The sequence below is a fragment of the Peromyscus californicus genome, unplaced genomic scaffold (genome assembly GCF_007827085.1).
Source record: "Peromyscus californicus insignis strain IS unplaced genomic scaffold, ASM782708v3 Scaffold_7__1_contigs__length_154581171, whole genome shotgun sequence".
Taxonomy (NCBI): Eukaryota; Metazoa; Chordata; class Mammalia; order Rodentia; family Cricetidae; genus Peromyscus; species Peromyscus californicus.
In genome coordinates, this window is record NW_026294595.1 from 46,571,252 (window position 1) to 46,597,154 (window position 25,903).

At 42.8% G+C, this 25,903-nt stretch overlaps 1 protein-coding gene across 2 annotated transcripts in view; it reads right to left on the reverse strand.

Annotated features, from left to right (window-relative positions):
• The window catches only part of Lrp2 (LDL receptor related protein 2), a 150,140-nt gene that overhangs the window by 89,433 nt on the left and 34,804 nt on the right, over positions 1-25,903 (reverse strand). For both annotated transcript variants that reach the window (XM_052725150.1, XM_052725149.1), the window contains exons 4-14: positions 25,674-25,790; positions 15,578-15,688; positions 15,130-15,243; positions 14,089-14,205; positions 13,048-13,197; positions 11,740-11,859; positions 6,580-6,708; positions 4,198-4,367; positions 2,951-3,174; positions 2,016-2,222; positions 669-871 (exon numbers count right to left, since the gene is read on the reverse strand). In XM_052725150.1, the coding sequence (XP_052581110.1) occupies positions 669-871; positions 2,016-2,222; positions 2,951-3,174; positions 4,198-4,367; positions 6,580-6,708; positions 11,740-11,859; positions 13,048-13,197; positions 14,089-14,205; positions 15,130-15,243; positions 15,578-15,688; positions 25,674-25,790 (1,662 nt within the window). The remainder of the gene's footprint in view (positions 1-668; positions 872-2,015; positions 2,223-2,950; positions 3,175-4,197; positions 4,368-6,579; positions 6,709-11,739; positions 11,860-13,047; positions 13,198-14,088; positions 14,206-15,129; positions 15,244-15,577; positions 15,689-25,673; positions 25,791-25,903) is intronic.

Genomic DNA, 25,903 nt, shown 5'->3' on the forward strand with positions numbered 1-25,903 from the left:
TTATTCAAATTTATTGTATTAAATGCTATCTATCTAAATATATCTAGTGTGTAATTTGTTCTAGTAAGTGGTTTTTCTGTCTTTTTTAAAGACCAACTTACTTTATAGTTTTTCTTCACAGGTTTTCAAAACCAGTGCCATTCCGTTTTTGTTACTATGGCTCTATAATATAATTCAAATTCAGACGGCTACCTGCCTCTGCTGGGATTAAAGACATTTGCAACCACACCAGGCTTTGAATCAGAAGATTGAATTATTGACCAGACAAACATATCTGGTCCATGACAGCCTTAATGCAAACCAAAGAAAAAATGCAAAGTAGAAAAAGAAGCTGACACTAAGTCACGTGACCACTTAGTGGCAAGAGGTTTCTCTCAGTAGAGGATAAAGAGGTGGTTGGCATAGTTCATTTGCTGCTAGCGCCAAGCATCTGGGCAGGCTCTGAAATATACTGCGGGAGCCAAGAAACATCAGCTCAAGGACTGCCCTCTACACCCGTGACTGTAACTCTAAACTAATCGGCATCAATTTCTTCAAATGTGCATTCTAGACAACCTTCATATATATGAGCAGCACCCAGATCTCATGAGAAGCCTCATCATTAGTTTCCATTACTACAAGAAACCCTTTCCTGTACCAAGTAAGGTGACCATGACCCAGAGACTTACCATGGGGCTGCCTGAGGGCATGGTAAACTGCCACTCCATAAGGCCTCAGGTTAGACTGGTGGTACACTTGAGGGTTGGTCTCCGTGAACTTGTTTGCTTTCATCACAGCCAGCTTTGTCCAATCAGTAAAGAACACATGTTCCTCGAACAAGCTTATTCCAAAGGGATGAGGGATGAGGGAGCCTCCATGAGCCACGGTCTTTCTGTTGACAAAGGACGCATACGTGTTTCATACCATTGGTCCAGGGGTAATTTGTTCAGTTGACTGCCTAAAAACCTAAATTGCTTCTTGTTGTGATATAGAATACGTTGAAAGGCACATGCTTTTGAAATCCCTCTTCCAAGGGATTGGAAAAAAGAACTGAGACAAATATCAGGCTGGGATTGTAGCTCGGAGTAGAGGCTTCCCACCATGTTAAGGTCCCAGTACCACCAAAGCAAAGGAAAGGAGGAAGAAGAGGAGGAGGAGGAGGAGGAGGAGGAGGAGGAGGAGGAGGAGGAGGAAAGAGGAAGACGAGGGAAAGGGATCGGGAGAAGACAGAATCAATCCTCAAGCTTGTTCTACTGCTTTCTCGCTTGCCCTTCACACTTTTCAGGTTGCCTCACATAGAAAAGCTAATATGTGTGACAGTATTTTAAAATCCAGACATGGGTGGCCCACGCCTTTAATGCCAGCACTCAGGAGGCAGAGGCAGGTGGATCTCTGTGAGTTCGAGGCTAGCCTGGTCTACAAAGCGAGTTCCAGGAAAGGCGCAAAGCTACAAAGAGAAACCCCGTCTCGAAAAACAAAACAAAACAAAAATCCATACATGGATGGATGCAGTCAGGATCGGGAATCTTGTGGGTAATCCCCCAACAGTAATTCTCCACTGCACCACGGACCACTCCTCAGAAACCAGGAGACAAAACAGTGCAATGCAGAGGTGGATGACTGGCAACCCCTCTCAGCTGCTGGGGGAAACTGTCCACAGATCATAACGGTAGCAGGCACGCAATTAACATAAATCATTTGATTAAACACAGGAGAGAAGTGAGGCGTGAGAGCAGTTCTGAAGGAAAAACTTATTATCTGTCTGAAAGAAAAATGTTACCAGGCCCTGAAAACAATACAATGAGGCTCTTGAAAAAAAATATACAATGCAAATAATGATGATAATAATGTAATTTGTTTTTAAGAGCAGGTCACTTCAGGCACAAATCAGTGCGCGCAAGCGCGCACGCGCACACACACACACACACACACACAATCAATCAATCAATCAATCAATCAATCAACTCTTATTTCACAAACTGGTATTTTAATTCTGCTCCTTTAGATTTTATAAAGCCAAAAAAGAAAAGCCTCACCGTTGAACCCCATCGTAGGTAACAGTTTCGATGTAGTCATACCGAGAGTCCACCCAGTAAACTCGCTTGGACACCAGATCCAGAGTGATCCCAGCAGGCCACCCCAGCTTTGTTTTTACCAGGTCTTTCCGGTTGCTGCCATCCATGAAGGCTCTTTCCACCTTGGGTTGCCCAGAAAGGCTTGCCCAATCTGAGAAAAATAAGTAGCTACAAAAGAAGAGGAGAAGATGAAAGAGCCTGTTTTGTACGTTTACTATGGCCTTCTAAAACTCGCCTATGGGGGGCTGGAGAGATGGCATGGACTGCTCTTCCAGGAGACCCGGGTTCAAGTCTCAGCACCCACATGGCAGCTAACAACTGTCTATAACTCCAAGATCTGACACCCTCACACAGACATACGTGCAGGAAATACACCAATGCATATAATATTTAAAAAAAAAAAAAAAAACTTGCCTATGGAGGTCTAGAACATTTTGCATTTAAACCTGAAGGGAAGTAGGCAAGAGTTGATGTGCTGTGTTGGTTCACACTGCTGATCAGCATGAGATCTACAGAGATCAAGGGTGAACCAGAACGGCCTTCCCCCTTTAAAATCCCTGTCAGCTGGTTCACATTGAGGCGTCCCCTTAATATGGGTGGAGCATACTAATGCTGTATTGTAATAATTAAACTGAACCAGAGCCCACAGCTAGACAAATGTGGTTAAACAGGAAGAAGACAGTTCACATCACATATCAGGTGTTTCCAGCACACTAGAAGGTGTGCTTGAATTACAAAACCTCATATGGACTTATAACTCTGCTAAAGCCTCTGTGCCTAGGAACCTACTAAACATGGGTTCTGGAGTACATACAGAACCTAAAAGAACTCAGAATTACCCTCCAATGAATCAGTGGGGCTTAGATGTTTAGGATGAGGAATCTGACATCACTTACCCCACAGTTGGGTCTAGGGCAATTCCTCTAGGATGCCCCAAGTTTTCAGTTATGAGAGTAATACGTTGACTTCCATCCAAGTTGATCACATCAATGCGGTTGACTTTTGTCTCTACCAGATAAAGCTTATTATTAATCCAGTCCACAGCCAGATTCTCTGGCGCCTCAACAGAAACATTAAGAATTTCTTGGGTATTTAAGCCATTTATGTCAGTGGAAAAAACCTGAAAGAAAAGCCATAATCAATATACTTCCTAAGTCTGAGCATGGACCCTGTTCTCCTACATTTTATTTAGTATATATATTTTGTACAAATCAGTTACTTCAACCTTACAAACAGCTGACTATTATATTTTTCATTGTGGGTTACCAGGAGAAAATGGATTTTGTTCAGAATATAGATAAGGTAAACATGTTTGGATTCTGTGGAGGGTTTTATTTTGTTTTTGTTTTTGTTTTTAATCCTGCATTTTTTTTCATCCTTGGTTTAGATTGGGGGCGGCGGCGGCGGCGGTAGAGACGATGGTAGTCTGTTTTTATTTTTTACTTTTATTCAAACTAGAATTGCTAATGATCAAAATTTTCAATGTTGTGTGTTATCTCTTAATTAGAACCTTATAAAGGCATACTTGGCTTCATATTAAAAAGAAATATAGCAAGAATAAACAAATAAAATTCCATGACTCTTTAGGAGTTTCTAAAATATAAGTTTTAAGAATCTGAATCTGTATTATATTCAATATTCTAACAAAAATCAATCTTACTACGTAAAATGATGTAAAAAAATTTTGGCCGTAACATAAAAAGCTGCCAATATTTTTTGCCCAACACTCAACTGTACAGTTCCATGTACAAGCCGAAGGTTAGGAAAAAAATCCGATTTTTATCATGCAAGTAAGCGAGAGCACTTTTTATATTTTAAGTGATCAGGTTTCAAAAATGACTACTAGAATATCTATCTAGTATTGGAAGGTCTATGATTTCTTTTAATTATGCTTTTGGACTCCTTTACGAATAAAATTAAAAGTTGCTCAAGGCTAATCCAAATAATGGCTGTCTTTGTCTCACAGGTCACATGTAATAGTATAGCATGGAGAGGTGCTGATTAACACAAATATCTCAAGGGCCTTTCTTTCCCCCTAGACCCCCCTTACACTCCCCTACACCTCTACACCCCTAAAATGAAAAGCTATCAGCACTTGGTCCTTTAGGCTCCATTCAGCTCCACCCTTGAATTTTCTATTTACCTTATCCTGTACGGGGTCTGTCCAAAAGACCATGCGCTTTTGATAGTGAAAATCCACACCCATAGCCTTGCCACGGTTTTTAGACTCTGCTAGAAGCCGGAAGTTTCTTCCGTGAAGATCTCCAATGAGCAAATCCCGACCATTGGAGAAGATAATGGAGGCCTCACTGACTACAAGAAGAGAGCAAAACCAGTGAAGGACCGACTGACGTCAGCCTTGATGTTCCCCGTGAGACAAACAGACAGTAACCACCCTCCCAATATTGCAGGAAGCGAACCGGGTCGCAAAGAAGCTTAGCAAAGTGAGTTAGAGCAGTGTCCTCACTGCTGGTTCAACGCAGTTAAGAATACAAGTCCCCTAAGGATTGTGACACCTTACAGTCACGTTTAAATAATACAGAATGCGTTTGAAAGACTCTGGGAATGTATGGCTCTGGCGGCTCCAAATCTACACTACATACTCCCACGTATGCGAAATAACACAAAGAAATCACGGAGTCTTATTTGTAGCAGCTTAACGTAAGGTTGGATGGTTTAAAAAGGTGCATGCAAGGCTGGAGGGGTGGCCCAGTGGTGAAAAGCACTGACTGCTGTTCCAGAGGACCTGGGTTTAATTTCCACACCCACATGGCACCTCATAACCTTCTGCAACTCCAGTTCCAGCTTTTCTGTCTCCCTCTCCCAGATTCCCCGGGTACCAGATGTGCAATTACTAGGGCATGGACACACGTAGGCAAAGCACCCACAGACGTAAGAAATAAATAATTTTTCTTAGAGCTTTCTGTGCATTCAAAGATGGCATTCGATGCCATAGTAAAAAGTAGTTGATGCAGGAAGTGAGGGTTCATTCCCGTCATTGTACTCAGGAGGCTGCTGAGGCAGGAGACTGCCCAGAGTTAGAAGCCAACGTGTGCTACACTGTGCAACACTAACTCATAAATTTCAACCAAAAATAATAATAATAATAATCAAGAAAGAGTTAATACAGAACATGGTGACACCACCAAATTGCAGAACTGTATGCACAGTTTCCTGGTAAATGTTAAAATGGGATTAAATATCAATAATTGTACTTTTTGGTTTTGCATTTTTAAATTTTCTAAAATTGCGCCGGGTGGTGGTGGCGCACGCCTTTAATCCCAGCACTCGGGAGGCAGAGCCAGGCGGATCTCTGTGAGTTCGAGGCCAGCCTGGGCTACCAAGTGAGTTCCAGGAAAAGGCGCAAAGCTACACAGAGAAACCCTGTCTCGGAAAAAAAAAAAAAAAAAATTCTAAAATTGCAATGAAGCAAAGGAATTATTCGTGGGAAAAGAAATGTACTTGGAAGAAAGAATCAAGGATGGAAGGATATATTTATATATGTATTAAATACAAATATACTTAAAAAATTTAACATGAACATATTTTTATTTTGCTGTCTGGAGACAGAATCCCAGGTAGTCCAGACTATTGCAGACTCACTAAGGAGTTGAGGATGACCTTGAACTTCCACCTCCTCCCAACTGTTAAGATCACTCTAGACTGATCATTCGCACACTACCTATTCAAAAATGAACAAAGGTAGTTGTCAAAATCACACGAGCAGTACAGTTTCAGAAGGCACCAGAGGCATTTAAAAGCCAAGTGTGAGTGATAACTGGGACAAAAAGGGAGCTAAGTGCTGGGGGTGTGCCTTAGTGGAAGTCAAGAAGGAAGGGGTGAGGAGTTAAAATCAACACCCAGAAATCCCTGATGACAGACTGATTTCCACAAAATAATTAAAATTCAACATTCAGAAAAAATATAAACGAAATTTAGTATGTTTTGAAGCTTTCTAAGTTAATTCTACAGATAATTTGTGATAGGCAAGTTAAAGATTAAACTTGGTGTCAATGCAGCCATAACTCTTATTCTACCATAAAATTAATTGGGTGGTACAATGGCCTTGGCCAATAAAAAAGCCATTAAATGGCTGAAACTTAGCTGGGAACACACCTTAATCCTAATACTTGGAGACAAAGGTAGGTAGTTCAAGGGCAGCCTGGTCTACAGTGTGAGTTCCAGGACAGTCAGGGCTACACAGAGAGACCTTGTCTCAAAAAAAAAAAAAAAAAAAAAAAAAGCAAAACCAAATTAAAAAAAAAAAAAAAGGCTGAAACTTAAAGATAGAATGCATGGTTGAGGCCTTAAATTCAATGCTTAATACTGAAAAGGGGTAGGGGAGAAAAAGAATAAAATTAGAAATATTCACACAAATTGGACCTTAATAATAATATACAATTAAGGCTTATCTTTTCTTCCAGGCCACAAGGCCACTGCCACTCTGTGGACAGAAATGCTCTTATTTCTTCTGTCAACAGCTAAGGAAGATGACTGGTCAGAGATGTAAGAGTCAAATACTCACAGGTATCATTGGCTTTGCAATGCTGCTCACGCTCCAAGATGTACCCTTCCTCACAGAGACACCGGTGTCGGCCTTGTCGGTTTTCACACTTCTGGTCACAAACTCCCCATATCTGGCAGTCATCAAAATCTGCCATGAGAAAAAAAATACATAATCATATTCATCAGTATTTCTTGGGGGTTCCCAGAAAGAAACATTGGATACTGTGTCCAGGAATATCATTACATCCTTGTCCAGAGAAGTACACAAAAAAAACAGGAAAGTGACATTTTCTTTTTTGTTTGTTTGGTTTTTGTTTGTTTATTTGTTTGTTTTGGGTTTTGGTGGGGGGTTTTGTCTTGTTTTTTGTTTTTTCGAGACAGGATTTCTCTGTGTATCTTTGCACCTTTCCTGGAACTCACTCTGTAGCCCAGGTAGGCCTCAAACTCACAGAGATCCGCCTGCCTCTACCCCCTGAGCACCACCACCACCTGGCAACATTTTCATCAAGAGAAAAACCAAAAAACATTACCTATGGGAAGGCTTACTTACAGATGGTGTACCCACAGACTCACGTTACTATATCTCACTATTAATTAATATTGGCTTAGAGGATTCATGCATTTTGTCAAAAATGCTTCCCCTTGAAAATGTATGCTTTTCCAGTAGTAACCATTTGTCCCCTAGTTACCTGAGCATGAGTTTCCCAGTCTTGTCTGCCACATTTAAAGTTCTCAATAGCTACATATGATTACTAATTACAACAAGAGCAAATATACAGCACCGGTTTTGAATGTGTAGGATGATGACCCCCTCATTAAAATTGGTCTGTGGCTGCAAATAAAGTATTTGGGAATTTCTGTTTACCCATATGGCTTTGCTTTGACCTCAACGTCATAAGCAACACCAAGATTATCTTCAGAGGACGTTAGGATTAATCTCAGGTCATCAGTCTCGAAGGCAATCACCTTTAGCCACTGAGCCCTCTCACGGGCCCGCCGTCTAATTGCAAACCTGGGAATGTGGAGTCCGAGAGCAGCAAGAGTATGGGTACCAAACAGACGGACGGGAACTGTAACTGGACATCTGAGGCGCAAATGCCCTTCCTAGCACCCTCGCTTTAGATAGTTGTGCAAGATTGCGACCACTTCCAATAACTGGATGCTTTCTCCTTCACCATGCACCAGTGCCAGTCAAGACAGGAGTGCATACATGGTAAGACCATGACTCAAAAGAAACCACCACAACAAAAAAAGATTGTACTATTTAGATCCCTATTGTGGAAATGAAGGTTAATTAAACATCTATCATCGGTTGAATAAGATAAGAAAATGAAAGCAGAATGGGGGACTTTCATGAAACTAGAAAAGATATGGACACGACCTGAAACACAGCCTACTCCCCGTCCCCTTCACATTTATCTATGTCTCTTCCTTTCCTATTCTTTGCCCCCCACTCCTACCAACAAACACTGCTTTGACAAAATTTAAAAACCTTTTTGGCTTAGAAGGCCTAAGATACCTCCATCTGACTGTGTGAAACCCTGCATGCCGAATGACCTCCATGCCCTGACCCTGCAGCACAATGTCATTCTGTCAACAAACAGCATGTCCTGTCAATCAGAAACAATGAGCCCAGTAAATTGTTCCTGCATGCCGCAGAAACTCCACTGCCAGGGCAAGACTACCAGAGGCCAATGAGTGATGGAAAGACACAAGATTCCATGTCAAGATTACTCCATTTTACTCTTGATCACCACATTCAATGTCGAGGAAGGCACCCAACACCTGAAGTCTCTGTAATGAGTCAGCTGAGCAGAGAGCGAAAACCAGGCAGAGGATGTGTTGAGTTGAAATGCTTGAGAGAGCAAACTAAAACAATTCCCCTGAAATCTCAACTCGACTTAAGCAAGCGTACGTCTACAGTCATCTTTAAAACGAATATGAAAGAGTTTAGCCAGCCTTAGAACTCAGGGGTAAATCATGCATTCTTGAATCCTTGACAGGAAGGTCACAGAAAAGGCCCCTGCAGGTGGCAGGGGGCCTTCCAGTCACAAAGGCTCTCAAATGTAGACTTTTAGAGCTCATCTCTAAATGAGGTTGTCTGTAAGACTGTCCCCGAAAGAGGGTGGGGGTGGGGGGAGACTGAAGGATGTCCACTGGAATTTAAAACTGGTCCCTCACTGTTCGACCATGCTGCTTCTATTGTGCCTCAGACTGAACGTGTTTGGTAAACCCTAAAAACAACTGCCGGCACAGAAGAACGAGGAACTTCTTCGGCACCACATCAACCAGCAGGCTATGCGTAAAACTGAACAACTCAACCAAAACCTTGCCGGGTCAGCTTTCCACTTCTTACCATAATGAAAAAGGAAGAGACCTGAGCCTCTGACATTTAAGAAGCTCTAGGGGTTGGGGATTTAGCTCAGTGGTAGAGCGCTTGCCTAGCAAGCACAAGGCCCTGAGTTCGATCCTCAGCTCAAAAAAAAAAAAAAAAAAAAAAAAAGAGAGAGAGAGAGAGAGAGAGAGAGAGAGAGAGAACACACTTGCCACCACGACCAGTTTAAAGCTTATTTTCTGCCGGGCGGTGGTGGCGCACGCCTTTAATCCCAGCACTCGGGAGGCAGAGCCAGGTGGATCTCTGTGAGTTCGAGGCCAGCCTGGGCTACCAAGTGAGTTCCAGGAAAGGTGCAAAGCTACACAGAGAAACCCTGTCTCGAAAAACCAAAACAAGAAAAGAAAAAAAAAAAAGAAGAAGAAGCTCTAGTAGACACAAGCCTCAGTTCAGAGTTACACATTGGAAAGATAGGAAATGTGCTACGTGGAAAAGGGGGAGACGAAAAGAAGCCCAAGAACAGGTTGTGGGCAGCACAGGTCGGGGCACACTGTAAAAGCAAATCACTCTTGCCGAAAAGACTTCATGGCTTATCAAGTTTCCACAGCAAGACAGCTGACACCCAACCCCCATCCCACCCCCTCACACCCCACTTCCCATCCACCCTTCCATCCCCCCACCCCCACCTCGGCCACTTGTTTTGGGAATTGTGAAAGGAAAAAAGGAAAGCTGATGTAATACTGAGAATGTGGCTTCTGGTATTTCTCTTGGAAGGCCTTTTCTACTGAGAGAAAAGGGAAATGCCTAGAGAAGGAAAAGTCTGGAAATGGGATTGGCAGCATGCTGGCAGCCAAGGGAGCAGAGATGCCTGACACTGGCCAAAGGGGCAGTCTCACCCCACAAATGAGGCACCGCCCCCAGGAAAATGGAATGCCACTCAGATGGAAGGGGGGGGCGGAGGGGGCTGATGGAGAAGTCTACCTGCCAGATGAGGATGACCCTGTGTGCAGTTTAATCCTTGACTGCATCCCAATGCATCAAGAGTAAACATAAGAAAACATCTCAGTTTCAGAGAATATTTTATCTGCGAAATATCTTGAAATTATTAGAAACATGGATAGATGTTTATAATAATTTAGATTTTTCTCAGTCTCAGGGTGAGGGGCATGAACCATAGGGTTTCATGTGGCCCAGGCTGGCCTCAAACTCACTATATAAAGGTCAAGGATGACCTTTAACTCATGATCTTCCTGCCTCAGTTTCCCAAGTGCTAAGACAACAGGTGTCAGACTCACTTTATTTTAATACTTAAGACTAAATATAGTCACTTAAGGGGGACAGTTAGGCCACAGGCATACCTTGGGACATGGTGCTGATATTTAAAAACCTAAAATTGGATGTGTATGGGGGCACATGCCTATAATCTCAGAACTCAGTGGGCAGAGGCAAGAGGATAAATAAATAAATAAATAAATAAATAAATAAATAAATAAATAATGAACAGCTACATTACTTCAGATACCACAGGGACAATTTCCTCGGATTATTTTACTGAACATAAAAATTCAGCATTTGACAGCATGTAAACCCAACTCTCATAGTTCTCACTAACACTAAGAACATTTCAAGAACTCCAAGTTATTGACCAGCAAGACAATTTTGCCTTCATACTGACTTGTCCTCAAATTATTTAATTAAAAGCAAACATTTCCAAGTTGAATTTGCAAATGTATCCAAGTGACCATCTGACTACGGATAGTTACGAAGATCAATTATATTCAATAGTTGTATACTTACATTCTAGCCCAATGTTAATAGTAAAAACTGCTTGTAACTTCATTAGATTTATCCAAATTCAGCATTTTTTAATAAATTGGAATAAAATTTTAGAATTTTCAGAAGAAATAAATACTTTCCTAAAACAAAGTGTGTGTGTGTGTGTGTGTGTGTGTGTGTGTGTGTGTGTATGTGTGTGTGTGTGTGTGTGTATGTGTGTGTGTGTGTGTGTGTGTGTGTGTGTGTGTGTGTGTGTGTGTGTATGCAGGTCAGAGGCTGAGTCTCTCCTTCCACCATGTGGTCTAGGAACTAACTGAACTCAGCAGCAAGCCCCCCGACCTGATGAAGCCCTGGTCCCTTCCTTCAAGAGGTTGGCTTGTGCTGATTTTCAGTGTTTAAAAAGCAGCATGGCTCTATGCCCTTTGCTTATGTTTATACCCATGTACAGGAATGGATTTGAAGGGCTATGAAAAGGAGACCATGAGGGAGAGAAAGAGGTATTGGGGAGGGGTAGGCCTAAGACATTGTGACAAAGGAGGAAAAGAAACAGGTTAAAACGGTGGGCAAGTGTACACTAAGTACTCAGGGAGATGGATAGAAGGAGAGTCAGCAGGAACAGATTTTTGTCTGAAAACGCTGTACCACAACCCCACAGTACTCATGCTAACTTAAAAAAAAAAAAAAAAGGCCGGGCGGTGGTGGCGCACGCCTTTAATCCCAGCACTTGGGAGGCAGAGCCAGGCGGATCTCTGTGAGTTCGAGGCCAGCCTGGTCTCCAAAGCGAGTTCCAGGAAAGGCGCAAAGCTACACAGAGAAACCCTGTCTCGAAAAACCAAAAAAAAAAAAAAAAAAAAAAAAAAAAACAAAGGAAACCAGCACTGCCAGGGCCTTTAAATATTTCCCGAGGGAGCAAGCAAATCAGTGGGTGAATGGGGACATGTCACTGGTCAACTCCCCTCTCCAGCTTGTCACTTCGCCACAGCCTCGGGGCTGAAACTGCCCTGGTGTCAGAGTGTGTAGCCCCTCTGGCACACTCTGATGAACTACTTGGAGCTCCCAGCTGCCACTTACCAGTGCAGGTACGGCTGTCATTGACGTTGATGATGTGACTTGGCGGACAAAAACATTCTCCCCCGAATGGTGTCTGGTGGCATTGGTACTCACAGTTTAGTAAAGGGCAGTTACCCATACCTAAACAGAGAGAAGGAAAGAAGCTCTTAAGTGGATAGACTATGACAAGACCAAGTTGGCCTAATAACTTCCAGATGGAAACACCAAATGAGCAGCATGCAGTAGAGCGAGAAAACCAGCCACCTTCCTGCAATATTATTTAGCAAATGCTTCCTTTGGGTTCCTTAAGCCCCCTTTTATTTTAATGTTATAACAACTGTTATGTGTGGGCCTAAGTGGCTACTAGTGGTTACTAGTACCACTCATGAAAAATTGGGTAATAAGCTTTGGTAGTGATAACTTGGATGGCTTCAAGCAGTAGGGTTTCAGGAGATGAGTTTTTTCTTTGTGTTATTGTCTATTTTCTAAACTTTGAATAATGATCGCATATCATTTGTTTATTCTGAAGCTTTTATAATAAATCTTGCAAATTAAATGGAGGGGCATTTAGATATAAGAAGTGTTGTTTGTTGGTGGTTGGTTGGCAGGCAGTGGGGGGGGGGGGGGCGGGCGTGGTCCTTGGAATCAGAATTACATGTACTCATCTGTGAAACCAATTGAGTTAGTGTCCAAATGATGAGATCAAGTTCAAAATTGTATTCCCCTCTGAGATGTGAGATGTTCACAGAATAGATGGGCTAACTGGAGGAAGGAGATAAAGAGGGTGTGGTGGTACACTACATAGTCAGTTCAGTTTTAGCACTGGAAAATAGTACCTATCCTAAGAACCAAGGGAAGAGAACCAAACACACACACTCTAGGAACCAGAAGTTCCTTTTTTCTAGTACATCCTAATAAGATCAATATAAGGCAAAAATATCCAATGTATAAAACAAGACAGAGGACAGAGTTCAGTGGGTAGGGCATTTGCATCACACTAAGTCCTAGCATCGCATGAAATAAAAAATCTCCCATGCATTAGAGTCATCATAATTGTTATTCAAACAATTTTCCCTATTGTCATGTGCTTTCATTCCATTCTGGACTCAGCCAAGCATGACACTTGCAGAAATTTTAAAAATGCTTGAATGCTAGGGCTTACTCTTTCCACCATTGTCCAACCAAGCCTGGCTTTGTATAGGCAAGAACCACCACGAGAAATAAATGTTTGTCCCTGGAGCAGCCATTGAGTTGTGCAGGTGTCAACTGGTATCGCTGGCATTTGAGAATCTGCTCTAAAAACATCCCGTATACAGTTCCCACACTCACTACAGTGTCTTCCAATCGTGGTGTTATTTTCATCCTCTCCATCTGGGCAGTCTGGAACTCCATCACAAACTTTATCAATTGAGATACATCGTCCAGACCCTGGGCAAGCCCATTCTCTTGGGTAACAGGTATGATAATGGTGATCACTTTCTGAAAGGGAAGAAAGGAGAGTTATAGACCACCCTAGGTAGGGATTATGCCATTCCTAATGATCCATGGTTAAAAGAAGACACGGGCCGGGTGAGAAACAAAAATCCAGACAAGCTATCTGTTGCAGTAGAGTCTACCACCAGCCTTTTCCTAATATCCTCTAGGATCACATAACTTCTTTTGAATGAGGCAGCCAACAAACACTGATCATCAAAGGAAAATGACAACTCAGAAATGGGAAGGCCACCCTCTGGAACACAGAAACATAAAATGAGTAGATGCTTCCAGAATAAGAGTGAAACCTGCTGTATGGGGTGAGTGTCAGATAACTCAGAACTGTAGGAGGAACCGCTGGTGACAGCAACATACTGAATACCAGGGGCAATTTCCTTCTCAAATGACAGTTTATGGGAAGCTGCCTGTACCTGCCCATCCTGAATTCCATTCCAATGTTCCCAGCACGGCCCATCCTTCAGTGACTCAAAAATAGAAGCTCACGTGTTCCCACAGGCCTAAGGCATTTTCAAAGGCTCTAAAGCCTAAAACAAATTACATTTTCCCTCCTTCCCAGGCTTGTTACTTTTGCATCAGTAGGACAAGTAGTCTTGAAGGGAAAACAAAAGTGGTCTGGAGAGATGGCTCAGTGGTTAAGAGCACTAACTGCTCTTCTAGAGGTCCTGAGTTCAATTCCTAGCAACCATATGGTGGCTCAGATCCACCTATAATGAGATCTGGTGCCTCATATACATAAGATAAATCTTTATATACATAAAATAAATCTTAAAGAAAAGAAAGGCATAAAGAAGGACTTGAAACTGTCCTGCCTACTTTTCCTTAGAGATGGGAAGGAGAGGATTATGATTCTTGATGGGACTCATGTCTAGTCCTTACCACATCCATCTTCATCACCAGAATCTTGGCAGTCATCATCTCCATCACAGACCCAGTTCTGATTGATGCACTGGCCATTGGAGCAAGTGAACTGGTGGCCTCCGCATGTGTCATAGGCTGAAAAAGAGCAGCAGAGCACTGCAAAGGCACAGTCCCTGAGGAAAATCAACGTGCTCATCCACTGCCTGCATTCAGCTCCCAGAAACTGATGCTTCTACATCAGTTTGAGCCTTAATACTTGACAAACATGGCGGGGGAGGAGGCGAGGGAGGAAGAAGAAAAGGAGGCAAAAATAATAGCAGCTTTGCCTCCAGGAAATGAACTCAGGTGCTAGAGAACAGAGCTGTGCAGTGAGATCAAGATGCCAGCCGTGCCAACACTCAGCATTTACTGACTTTACCACAAGCATTGACTGTCATCTACACTGACGGAGTCACCCATCCCACAGTGCCTAACTCTCTTTAGTGCCCAGATTCCAAAAAGACAATCATGCCTAACTCCCAGAAAAACAGGGAGGTGGGGACCAGCCAATCAAAGCAGGTGAGAGATTATTGTAGTTAGTAGACAACCCCAGGAAGCTGGTGACTCATAGGAGCTGGCAAAACAGTTATCATCATGTCTTCTTACTTTACAGTATTCCAAGAAAGGAAGTTCAGAGTACAGCTAAGACACACGGAGATATTTGTTGGGTCAGAAAGATGCAGAGATGATGAAAGTCATTCACAGCAAACATAGAAACTTTCCTGGACTTCTAACTTTAATGCAGTGGAAATTTCAAAACTGGAGCTAGAACCATTGTTAGGAGGACGCTCCCTTTTCTCCCAAGATCTACTGTCAATGTCAGAGTCCTGTGATATGTTGTGACTTGCCACTCTGTCTCAAAGAATGTAAGAAAGAATGCAAGCTATTAGCAACTTTCGTTATCTTTTGGCTTCACCTGCCATCAGAGACTTCCTTGAGGGGAAAAATGCAGTCTGTTAGTATATGGGAGAGGAAGGAGTACCCCTTGTCACATGACCCAGCCTGAGGAAACACCCTTACTGCAATTGTGTTCATCGCTGTTGTCTTCACAGTCATTGTCATGGTCACAGACATAGGCACGAAGGATGCACTCTCCACTGCCACATTCAAATTCCTTGTGTGAACACAGTGCAGCTGAGACACAAGGTTAAAAAGAGAAAGAAGATAATTTTAATGGAATTATCACCTTCTAATTTCACTGGAAGATTCTACCTCATGTTTTAAAAGTAACATATTAGGCAGTGGCCACTGATACAAGCAGTCCATGGGGAACTGAAAGGGCCTGATTTGTAGCTTCTGCCAAAATTCATGGTGCAAAAACTCCCACTGGTGGATGATTTCAAACAATGAGTTAATATGGATCCAGTGGACACAGGCTTGGGAAGAATTGTATGCATTTGTTCCTCTCAAGTCAGTATAAGCCAGCATCAACTGACTACCACACACACCTCGAAGACACGTGACTTACTGCAGTTAGCTTCATCTGAGGAGTCTCTGCAATCAATTTTCTGATCACACTTCTGACTCGTGTTATAGCAGGCTCCATTGGCACAAGTGAGTTGATCACATGTTGGATAATCTGTTGTGAGAAAAAGAAATAACGAATCCTTTCAATGAACATCTCCTTCAGTTGGCTGCAATATGCTAGGCACTGGATGTGAGATGGCCCCGACCTCCTGGGAATAGTCGGGGAGGAACAAGTGTATTAATCAAACAAAGACACACACAGCAAATGATACACAAATGAAGAAATCACCAAAACTTCACCATAGGAACATATGGGAGCCAAGAGATAGCTCCCTAAAGATGTGTGTGTAACTTTTGAGATGAAAGCTGAAGAATTATAAAATGATTCAAAAAGGAACTCCTTCCTAGGAAAACCCATGGACTGCTACACACGCTCTGGAAAATGAAGGGCCATTTCTCTCACTGGAGGGGGGGGGGGGGGAAGAGAGCAAGTCTAGAGACCAGGAGACCTTGGCCAAGAGCAGAGAAAATAGCCAAAGGCCATTCACTCAACCTGCTCATTTTCTGTCTCCATATATGAATAATACCACACAGGGAAGACAGGCCTAAGAAAACAACATCTAGTAAACAGCTTTAAAAAGGACGTATCATGTCGTACCTTGGTGTCCGTGGAGACTGGCTCCAGGATCATACTGTGAGTATCGAAACCCAAAAAGTCCTGAGTCCCTTACAAAAAATAGTGAGGATTTGTGCATCATCTGCATCCATCCTCCCGCACATCTCATGTATCTTTAGATGGCTCGTGACTCCTCAAATAATGAAAATGCCTGCAAATACTTGTCACACTGTGTTATTCAGACAGTAATAACAAAGGGAAAGTCGCTACCTTAGTACAGATGTCTTCAACCTTGAAGTTGCCGAATAAACAAATGTGACTGAAGAGTTGTTACAATATATACATATATACATACACACACATGCATGCATAACATACACATACATACATAAACACATGCATATATACACACACACATGCATACACACAGATATATTATGCATACATATAAATCTATCTACACAGTCACATCAATATTAACTAGATGCTTAACCTAGATTTCTGGGTCATAGCAGAAACTCAACGTCCAGTGCAGGAGTGGCAGGCTGTCTGTCTGTCCTGTGTGTCCTTTACATAATGACACTCTTGAGCTCATGGATCCTGCCTTACTTATTTTAGAGTCAAGAATTGAAACACCACTCAGTGTATTAAAAAAGAAAAAAATGTTCACTACTACCAGGGATGGTAGCTCAGAACTGTGACTCCAGGAAACCGAGGCAAGAGGGTTATTTTTTTAAGTTTGAGGAAAGAAAGCCTGGACTACATAGTAAGTTCCAGGCCAGCCAGAGACACAGAGTGAAACTCTGCCTTTAAAAAAAAAAAAGAGCTGGGCAGTGGTGGCACACGCCTTTATTCCCAGCACTCGGGAGGCAGAGGCTGGTGGATCTCTGTGAGTTCGAGGCCAGCCTGGGCTACAGAGTGGGTTCCAGGAAAGGCGCAAAGCTACACAGAGAAACCCTGTCTCAAAAAACAAAAAAAAAAGGAAGGAAGGAAGGAAGCAAGGAAGAAAGAAAGAAAGAAAGAAAGAAAGAAAGAAAGAAAGAAAGAAGGAAGGAAGGAAAGGAAATCGAGGAAGACAGGGAAGATGAGGAGGAAGGAGAAACAAGAGGAGGAGGAAAGAGAAAGAACTGGTCAGTATTGCTACTGAGTTTCCTATCCCAGGTAGGCATCTTAGTCAAATGACTTTTTTTGAATGTCTGCTTTGCTTTGTTACTTTTCTTTCATTTTGTGACAGGGTCTTGCTATTTAGCCCAGGCTAGCCTGGAATTCACTATGTAGGTCAGGCTGGCCTCAACACATGATCCCCCTGTTTCAGCTCTCCTAGTGTTGGGATTACAGGTGTGTGGCACCACATCTTATGTGACATTCTGTATGTCCTTCTCACAAGTGTGCTCTCCTCCTGGGTCTGATTATCTCCCTCATTGAGGATGATTTTCCTTGTGATTCTCAAGTTGTCTTCAGACTTTTTTTTAAGCAAGGAAAAGGCACGTTTCAGAGTGACATAGGTAGCACAGCCTTACCTTGAAGCTAAAACTCTGTATGCTGAAGAATTCAACCTGAGATTTTACAGACATGGTCCCAAAGTCTTTTCAAGCAAAAGCTGTGTACAGAATCCTTGCTAAGCTAAATTCACCTTGTCCTGATGTTAAAAATAAGATCAAATAATCTTTTCCCAGTTTTCTATAGTAAAAGAATTATCCTAAATCCTTTCAGATTCCAGAGCTAGGCCAGTAACTGTTTTTCCATATCTGAGTTTTCAAAGTTGCACGCCGTCGCTAATCACATGACTTCAACAGAAGGGTCTTTACCAGGGCCCTTAGTTGCTGCAACATGAAAGTGGCCCAGGTGTCGGGAGCTCACTGAAGGGAACGATCTTGCCCTTCTCACTTTATATGGGAAATGGACAGCTACAGGGGATGGATGGCCACAGGGATGCTTCTGGTACTCTGGGAAAGGAAGGGTATGTGATCTGAAGCCTTTGGAGGAACAAAAGATTTCCCCACACAACAGGGGAAATGTACTCATAGCCATGAGTACCCTGCAGCTATGTAAGGGACATCCCTAGGGCCCAAGAGTTTGAAGGACCCATAAACTCTAATGAAGGGTGGTTCAGTGTCGTTACCAAAAAAAAATATATTGGTGGACCAAAGGTCAAAGTGCACACGACTCAGCATGTGATCATGTCTGGCACACAATAACTGAGCGTATCGCTCCGAACAGTGTTCTTAAAAAAAAAAAAAAAAAAAAAAAAAAAAAAAAAAAAACAGGTAAAGAAGTTGAAGAACACATAGACCCTTGTCTACGAGAATGTGAAGGAAGCAATGAAGGGGGTCAGTTGTCAGATGTCACCATCTGCTTGCTCTCTGCGACCTTCTACTTCTGAAAACTGAATTCATAAGATCAAACATCCAAAACAAAACAGGCTAACTACAACTTTAAATTTGTTCAGAACTTTATTTACGATAGCCCAAAACTGAGTTCATACTTAAACTGCTGTTTTCCTTTCATGATGGGGATGCTGTGGTTTGCAAAAGTGCCTTTAATGGGCCACACTGTTTATTAATTCTGCCTCCCAGAGATGTCAATGGCCAGGTGAGGGCCTCACTCAAATCCCTCACCCCTTACTCCACCACCACCATGTACCAGAGAGTTCCAGGAGTCAGCACGTTATCTAGCCTTCTGAGTGCAGCATCCAGCCGAAAGCCAGCTCTCTGCCAGCGCTCTGGCCAGATAAGCCTCCTGTCAGAGGGAAAATTTATTTGGGTTTGGACTGTGGCTACCACATTTAAGGTGATTGTTATGGCTAGGGAGGATCTGGAATCAATGTGCTGGGCAAGGCTCTTGTTTTCTCCAAGAATAAAAACTTAAAGGAGATTTTAATCAGTTTCCACTGACAAGGCCCTTTCCCCGAAGCTAACAGGGCCGGATCAGGGTGGTATCAGGATGACCAGAGGCCAGCACTCTGAATGAAGAACAAACAGCCATTTTTGTCTCCACCTAAGATGATAACGAATCAAACAAAGGAGGACAACGACAACGCCCAACCACAAGGCCTGTACACCTTCTGGTCTGTGTGTAGATAACTTGAGGTGTGATCCCCCCTATGGATATCCACCCATAGGAAACAGGTCCAAATTTCCCTTGCTAAAAATGATAAGGAATTTCAAGCTAAGCCATGAACAGGAAGCCATAATTTGAGAGTTTATATATTGGCAAATCTACACCTAACCTTACACACCATGGAGCAAAGTCATCCAATGACCACGGTGTCTTGCAAAATTGTCAAGCTGAGAAAGCACAATGCAAGGAAACAACTCCTGAGAGCACCAGTTTCTTTCTAGACCTTGTTGACAGGAAAGACTGACGAGGACCAGTTAATTAAGACAAAAATGTCACCTGCTCCTTCCTTTTTTCCTGTCCCAATGGAGTGACTTGTTCCCCACAGACTGACGTGCCACAAAACATACACACAACATTGTTCTCCCCTTAAATGGTTTGGTTTTGTGCAAGAAGCTTTCATGCTATAGTTACATAATCAAGAAGGTCCAGGCACGATGGCCAGATCTAAGGAACCAGCCCGTCTACTTAGTGAGATATGGGACTGCTAGGACTATACAGAGACTGTCTCAAAACCAAACCAGAATCAAGAGAGAAGCCATCTGAATACAGTAGAGGGGCTGAACCTCTAAGATTGGAATCATTCACCCCAGAAGACACAGCTCTAAGATAACAGTCTTCATTATCCTATGAATACTGTAAGAACATAGACAAGAAGGCACAGGCCTTCAGTCTCAGGATCTGGGAGGCGAGGCAGGTGGGGGAGTTGAGGCCAGCCTGAGCCACATAGTGAACTCCAGGCCAGTCAAGACACAAAGACCCTGTGGAAAGGGAAGCGAGGGAGGGAGGGAGGAAGGATAAATTGGGGAGGAGCGGGGGGGGGGGGGGGGGGGGGGGGGAGGAGAAAGGTGAAGACAGAAAGAAAACCAAGTAACTCAAGGCAGTGAGATGCTTTCTCTTAATTTCCCATCTACTTTAGGAAGCCTGGAAAGTTGAGGCCAACTCCACAGTCTAACCTCATGGCGTATTCTGCAAAGATGCCAATTTGGTATGTTAAGTCCCCAATTTCAACCTAGCATCTGTGTGCACCGGCCTGGGATTAGACAAAGACTGCCTGAGACTGCCCAGAGAGCCGCTTCAGTCCTCCCTCCACCTGCCCACATACATACAAACTGGCCACATGAACTCTAATCCAAGAGTCAATAGTGCAAAGTCTGCCAAAGTACAAAAACTACCCTTGTGTTACACACATTTCTGTGCACACATTTATATCATATACCACATTTAGTGGCACTGTTCCAATGTAGAAGGACTTGTGGAGCTACGTGTCGTCAGAGCCTTGGTCCTGTCTATTCCTGTCTCATCCTCATGATTATTCCCAGAAGCCAGCTACACCTCCGAATCGTAAAAGTGGCCATAATCCAAGAGTGTGGTTTAGCCCAGCTTCTGGGAGCCCAGGTCAGTATGTGGACCCGGTAGTCCACAGAGCACTGCCTTCATCTCAGTGTTCTATTCTTTTCCTTTCCATCTACCCTGTGCGATCCTATTCAACATTTAAATACTGAAGTCCACCTTCTTAGGTCTGAGTTTAAACAAAAAACAAATACAGTGCCATGCACCTGAAACCCCAGCACTCAGGAAGGAGACTTGGGCAAGGGACCTTGAGCTTGAGGACAGCTTAGACTACATAGCAAGACCCTGTTGAGAGGGTGGGGGGAGGGGAGAGAGAGAGAATGGCAAGTTAAATCAAAATTCTTACAGCCTGTAAATTGTGTCAGACTATCATGTATAATGAATATATACATAATGTACTAATAAGCTGGCCATGGTGGCACATGCCTGTAACTCCATTACTCTGAAAGAGATCTATACAATGCATTCCAGGCTAGCTTGGGCTGCATAGAAAACTGATGTCTCAAAAACCCGAACTAATATAAAAAAAAATCACTGTTACTTTATACCACAAATATCAAGGCACTTTAGATGGAGCTATGTAATAAAACTCCTGATCTTGTGGAATTCTCATCCTGTTTGAGGGGATGGAATAACAGACAACATAAATGCTATCCAGAATATTACAAAATAATAACTCAAGAACCATTATGTATATAACAAAACATTGATGACTGCGGCCATTGACAAGAATCCTCCTGAAGTTGGATCGTTTGCAGGCCAGCAGGGCTATATAGTGATAGCATATCTCAAAAAAAAAAAAAGGCAGGAGTCCTTAAGGACAACTGTGTGTGGCCTTGTTGTGACACGGATAGAGGATTTGGGCAACAACTAACTGTGATCTTAAAATTGTCATAAAGGTAGGAGATATTTATAAAATTCTTGTTTGATGGAGACTAAATTTAAGTTTTTTCCCCTCTTTTTCCTCAAATTTCAGGACCCAGAATCCTGGCTCGGTGTGAGAATGCTAAGCAGGTACAACTGTACTGGGATATGTGTGCCAGGGTCACTTGAACAAGGCTCATTGGGCATCGGATTGTGAACAGAGGCTGCAGGACAGTGTGTTCTTCCTGAGAGCCCTCACAGTCCAGCATGACTTCAACTGTCTTCCTGACCCCTTCCAACTGCGGCCTCAGTTGGAGTTTCCGCAGTTAGGCATATAAAGAAAAAGTGTTTAAATTCTGAAAAGAAAGCCAATAGAAATGAACCATCAGGGACCAAGCAGGCGCGGTTGCCGGCAGACCAAATACCTCCGCTGACCAGCAAGAAAGCCTCCATTGTAACAGGGATTTTACCCTTTCTTTAGCATTCCTAAGTCACAAAGAGAGGGCTGCAAACCCACGATAATTAGCGATAGTTTTACTCGCACCAGAATCATTCCTATCTGGTGCTCAATAAAATGAAATAATCTTTTTCACTTCCCTGAAAATGGCCACTATTTTCGAGCAACCGAAAGTCACTGCGGTATATTAAATGAATGACCCATAATTGGGGCATTGTTCTGATGTTTATCTAAGACTCTGCATGAGTGGTTTTGCTTGATGCTAATCCCATTACAAGTAAAATGGGCTGCAGTTTTCAGTCTTTCTGTTCCTTTAAAAGAAGAAGCAGACAAGCTGTTTAATATCAGGTGCCATTTTACAGATGACCAGATTGAGTAATAAAATAACTGGAGGGGAGCGGTGGGGGGTGAGCCTGTACTATACCTATTTCAAAGCTTTTAACATAGGTAGAAATATTCCTCAAGGTGTAGAGTAACCAACAGTACATGAAAATACAGCAGGCAAAATGGACAGATGCATTAAGCATCTCTTATGTCATAGGAAATTTATGTGAGGGGGGTGGCGCAGAAGGCCTGGCCTCAAACTCAGGAGTCCGCCTGCCTCACTCAGCCTCCCATGTTCTGGATTACAAACATGCGTCACCAATGCCTATCTCACACTTTGAGGTCATAGATGATCCATTTATTGGGCCCTTAATCCTTCTGCCTTTCTCCCATCCATTCTCTACCTCCCCGCCCCCATCTCCACCTCCCTAAGAAGACTCCAGCACATCATTCTTTGTTCTGGAAAGGAATTCCTGGAATGGACACAAGGTGTTCTATCTTGGAGGGCAATGTCTTGGCTTTAGAAACTTGAAAGAGTAGGGATCATAACATAGAGGTCTGGTCTCACTGGCAGAGCTACAAATAATAGAGCCAAGCTTCTTGGTCTTCAAATATTAGGGAAATAAATTATCTGGAGTTTTTCTACATCCATTATTGTCTGAGTTATCTCTAAGTATCTGACAGATCATGACCCATAAGATACAACCTTATCTCTGAGAAAAGAGAAACGTAAGTCATAATCATAATCTTGTTTTGCGTTTGTCCACGAGCAATGACTTCTGGGCAGAATAATTACAGAAGCAAGAGAAAATGTGCCTGGCTTCTGGTTAAGTCTCACTTAACCCTTGACCACACAGGAACACTAAAGCTGCTGCATGTCCAAGCTGCTTAAAACAGCTAAGCATCACTGATGACATGGATCTCAGCAATGATTATCACTACCCACTAACATAGACAGCTTGGCACAGCACGCTGTACAGAGTATTATTGCTTTGATGCGACATCCCCTTCTAGAAGGTCTATACATCTGTTCTGTCTGAGTCATTTTCAGCTGGAGCAGCAAGAGGGTGGTCTTGCTCCAGAAGACATTTGACAATGTCTGAAGACATTGTGTTGCCACAATGAGCATGTGCTACTTACGGGCATCTAGTAGACAGACATACCCCACAATACACAGAGGAGTCTTGAATTCTCAGATGCCATTGGGGCCAGAGTGACAACTTTAGATCTAGCTAATTTCCAGGAGATCCAAGAGACAGAAAAAAACATGAAGAACAAAGAATGCAACCAACAGAATCCAGACTGGAAAATTCTAAAACTATCGACATGACTCACCCTCCTCTTCCTCCTCCTCCCCTCCCCTTCTCCCACCCCATCCTCCTTTTGAGTTTTTATTTGTTTATTTGTTTGTTTGTTTGTTTGTTTATGTGTGTGAGCATTTGCCTGAACTTTAAAATAAGTCTTCCACAGTAAAAAGCCATAAAGAATAACTTGTAAAATACAAACTATCTACTAGTATGCTAGCACATGCTTTTAATCCCAGTACTCAGGAGGCAGAGGCAGTGAGACCTTGTCATTGCAAAACTCCTTAAATAGAGGAGATTTTCTTAAGGCCTTATGTGTACTGAAGAGAACCTGACATGTCTCATTCCAGAGGCAGGGATCTAGACTATGAATCTCTCTCCTCACCTTACCAAGCACTTGCACTGAAAGAACATCTGTATTTCAAAGAGTGTTTCAGGTCTGGTGGGATGGCTCAGTAAATAAAGTCACTGGTCACCAGGCCAAAGACTTGAGTTCAATCCCCAGAACCCACATGGGGAGCCCCATGTGGATGTAAATGTATGTGTGTATACACACACACACACACACACACACACACACACACACACACTTAATTAATTAATCTAAAAGCTCAGTCCCTTCCTCTTCTCTTTCTCACTGTGGCTACTTACATGCTCGTATCCCACCCAGTTTTCCCTGAAAGATCCAAAGCAAGTTGTACTAGCAACATTGGCCTTGGCTGGAGTTTACTCACATGGAAACACCCCAAAGACTGCCTCATCTGCCTTTTCCTCTCTCAAAGTAGCATCCCTTCAGTCGCAGTACATTTGGAATAAAGCTTCATTTTTACACATTTGTAAACAAGGGATAAAGAAAGACACAGCCTGTGGTCTGGTGGTACAAGCTTCTGGTGTTCTCTTAGTGAATGATGGACCTTTCTCCTTCTGGTAGTGGCCAGACTCTGAGCATGGCAGTCTATACCCTTTGACGGTTTAGTTCCTATATTTGCAAGAAAGTATGATGCCTGACCTGCTGTCCTAGTACTGGAATTTATAAAGCTCTGAAATCACAGAGTGCCATAATATACCATTTACCACCGTTGTGTGGTGGTGAAGGACCTAATGTTTGCTTCACAAAGTAGCAAGTCCTTGATTCATGAACACACACACCCACATCCTACCAATTCGAAAATAACCAGTGTCCAGTCAATTATCTGCATAACGTCCAAAATGAAAGAAAACAGAAATGGCATTCCTGGTCCTCCTGCCTCCAGGATCGGGTTACAGAGGTGCACCACCACACCTGGTGTATGCACGGCTGGGGATCCAGATCGTGATGCAGGCCAGGTAAACGCTCAGCCAACCGAGTTACATCCCCAGCCCTAACGTCCGTGTTCCCATATAGGGTCTCACGGTATAACCCTGGCCAGCCCAGAACTTGCTATGGTGACTTGGTGGCTGGCCTGCTGGCCTCTACTCCCAATCACACTCAGCGCCTGACAGTTTTATATAAATTTCAAGGGAAACAGATTCCTCTTTGCTTATTTCATAGCATACAATACAGCAGTTTCTATTTTGACTGTTATTATTTATACACTACACAGAGAATACTGATTTATATGCCTTACTTTGTGGCAAACAGTTACAAACCAATCTAGCTAACATTATACAGAAATACATTTTCAAAACGTAACTATTTTCCAGAGTAATCTGGAATATAGTCAACCAAAAGGAGAAAAATTGAGAAATTTTACCTAGAAACATAATCAAAGCAATGTAATAAAACCATAGTTTTTTTGACCAAAATAAATTTTGTACTCTATTAGTCAATGAGCTTTGGGAATTCTGTTAATCTTTAAAGTTTCTTACTTCAAAAACGTGACATGCTGAGTAAGGCAGGACAGAGTGTCTTAAAAATAGACTTGCTATCAGACCATCACCCCTAATCCACAAAAGAATCTGCCAGGAGATTTCAACAACAAGAGGCGTATTGTAGGCGTTTCTGTCCATCAACAAATCTAGCAAGTTGATTAAAATGCCAAAGGCGAAACTAAACACTGTGCAGAGACTGGGGCGGACTCACGGCAGTTTCTCTCGTCAGATCCATCGGAGCAGTCACTGACGTGGTCGCACCTGTATTCCCTCGGAACACACTGACCATTGGAGCATGTCATCTGCTGACTTGAGCATGTGGTCCCAGCTGGGAAGAAGAAAAGAGAACATTATTACCAAATGCAGGCTGGCCCATTGATGATTGCCAAACGTGAACGATGATAGTTAAGGAAAAAAACAAGCAGAGAACATACAGTGGAT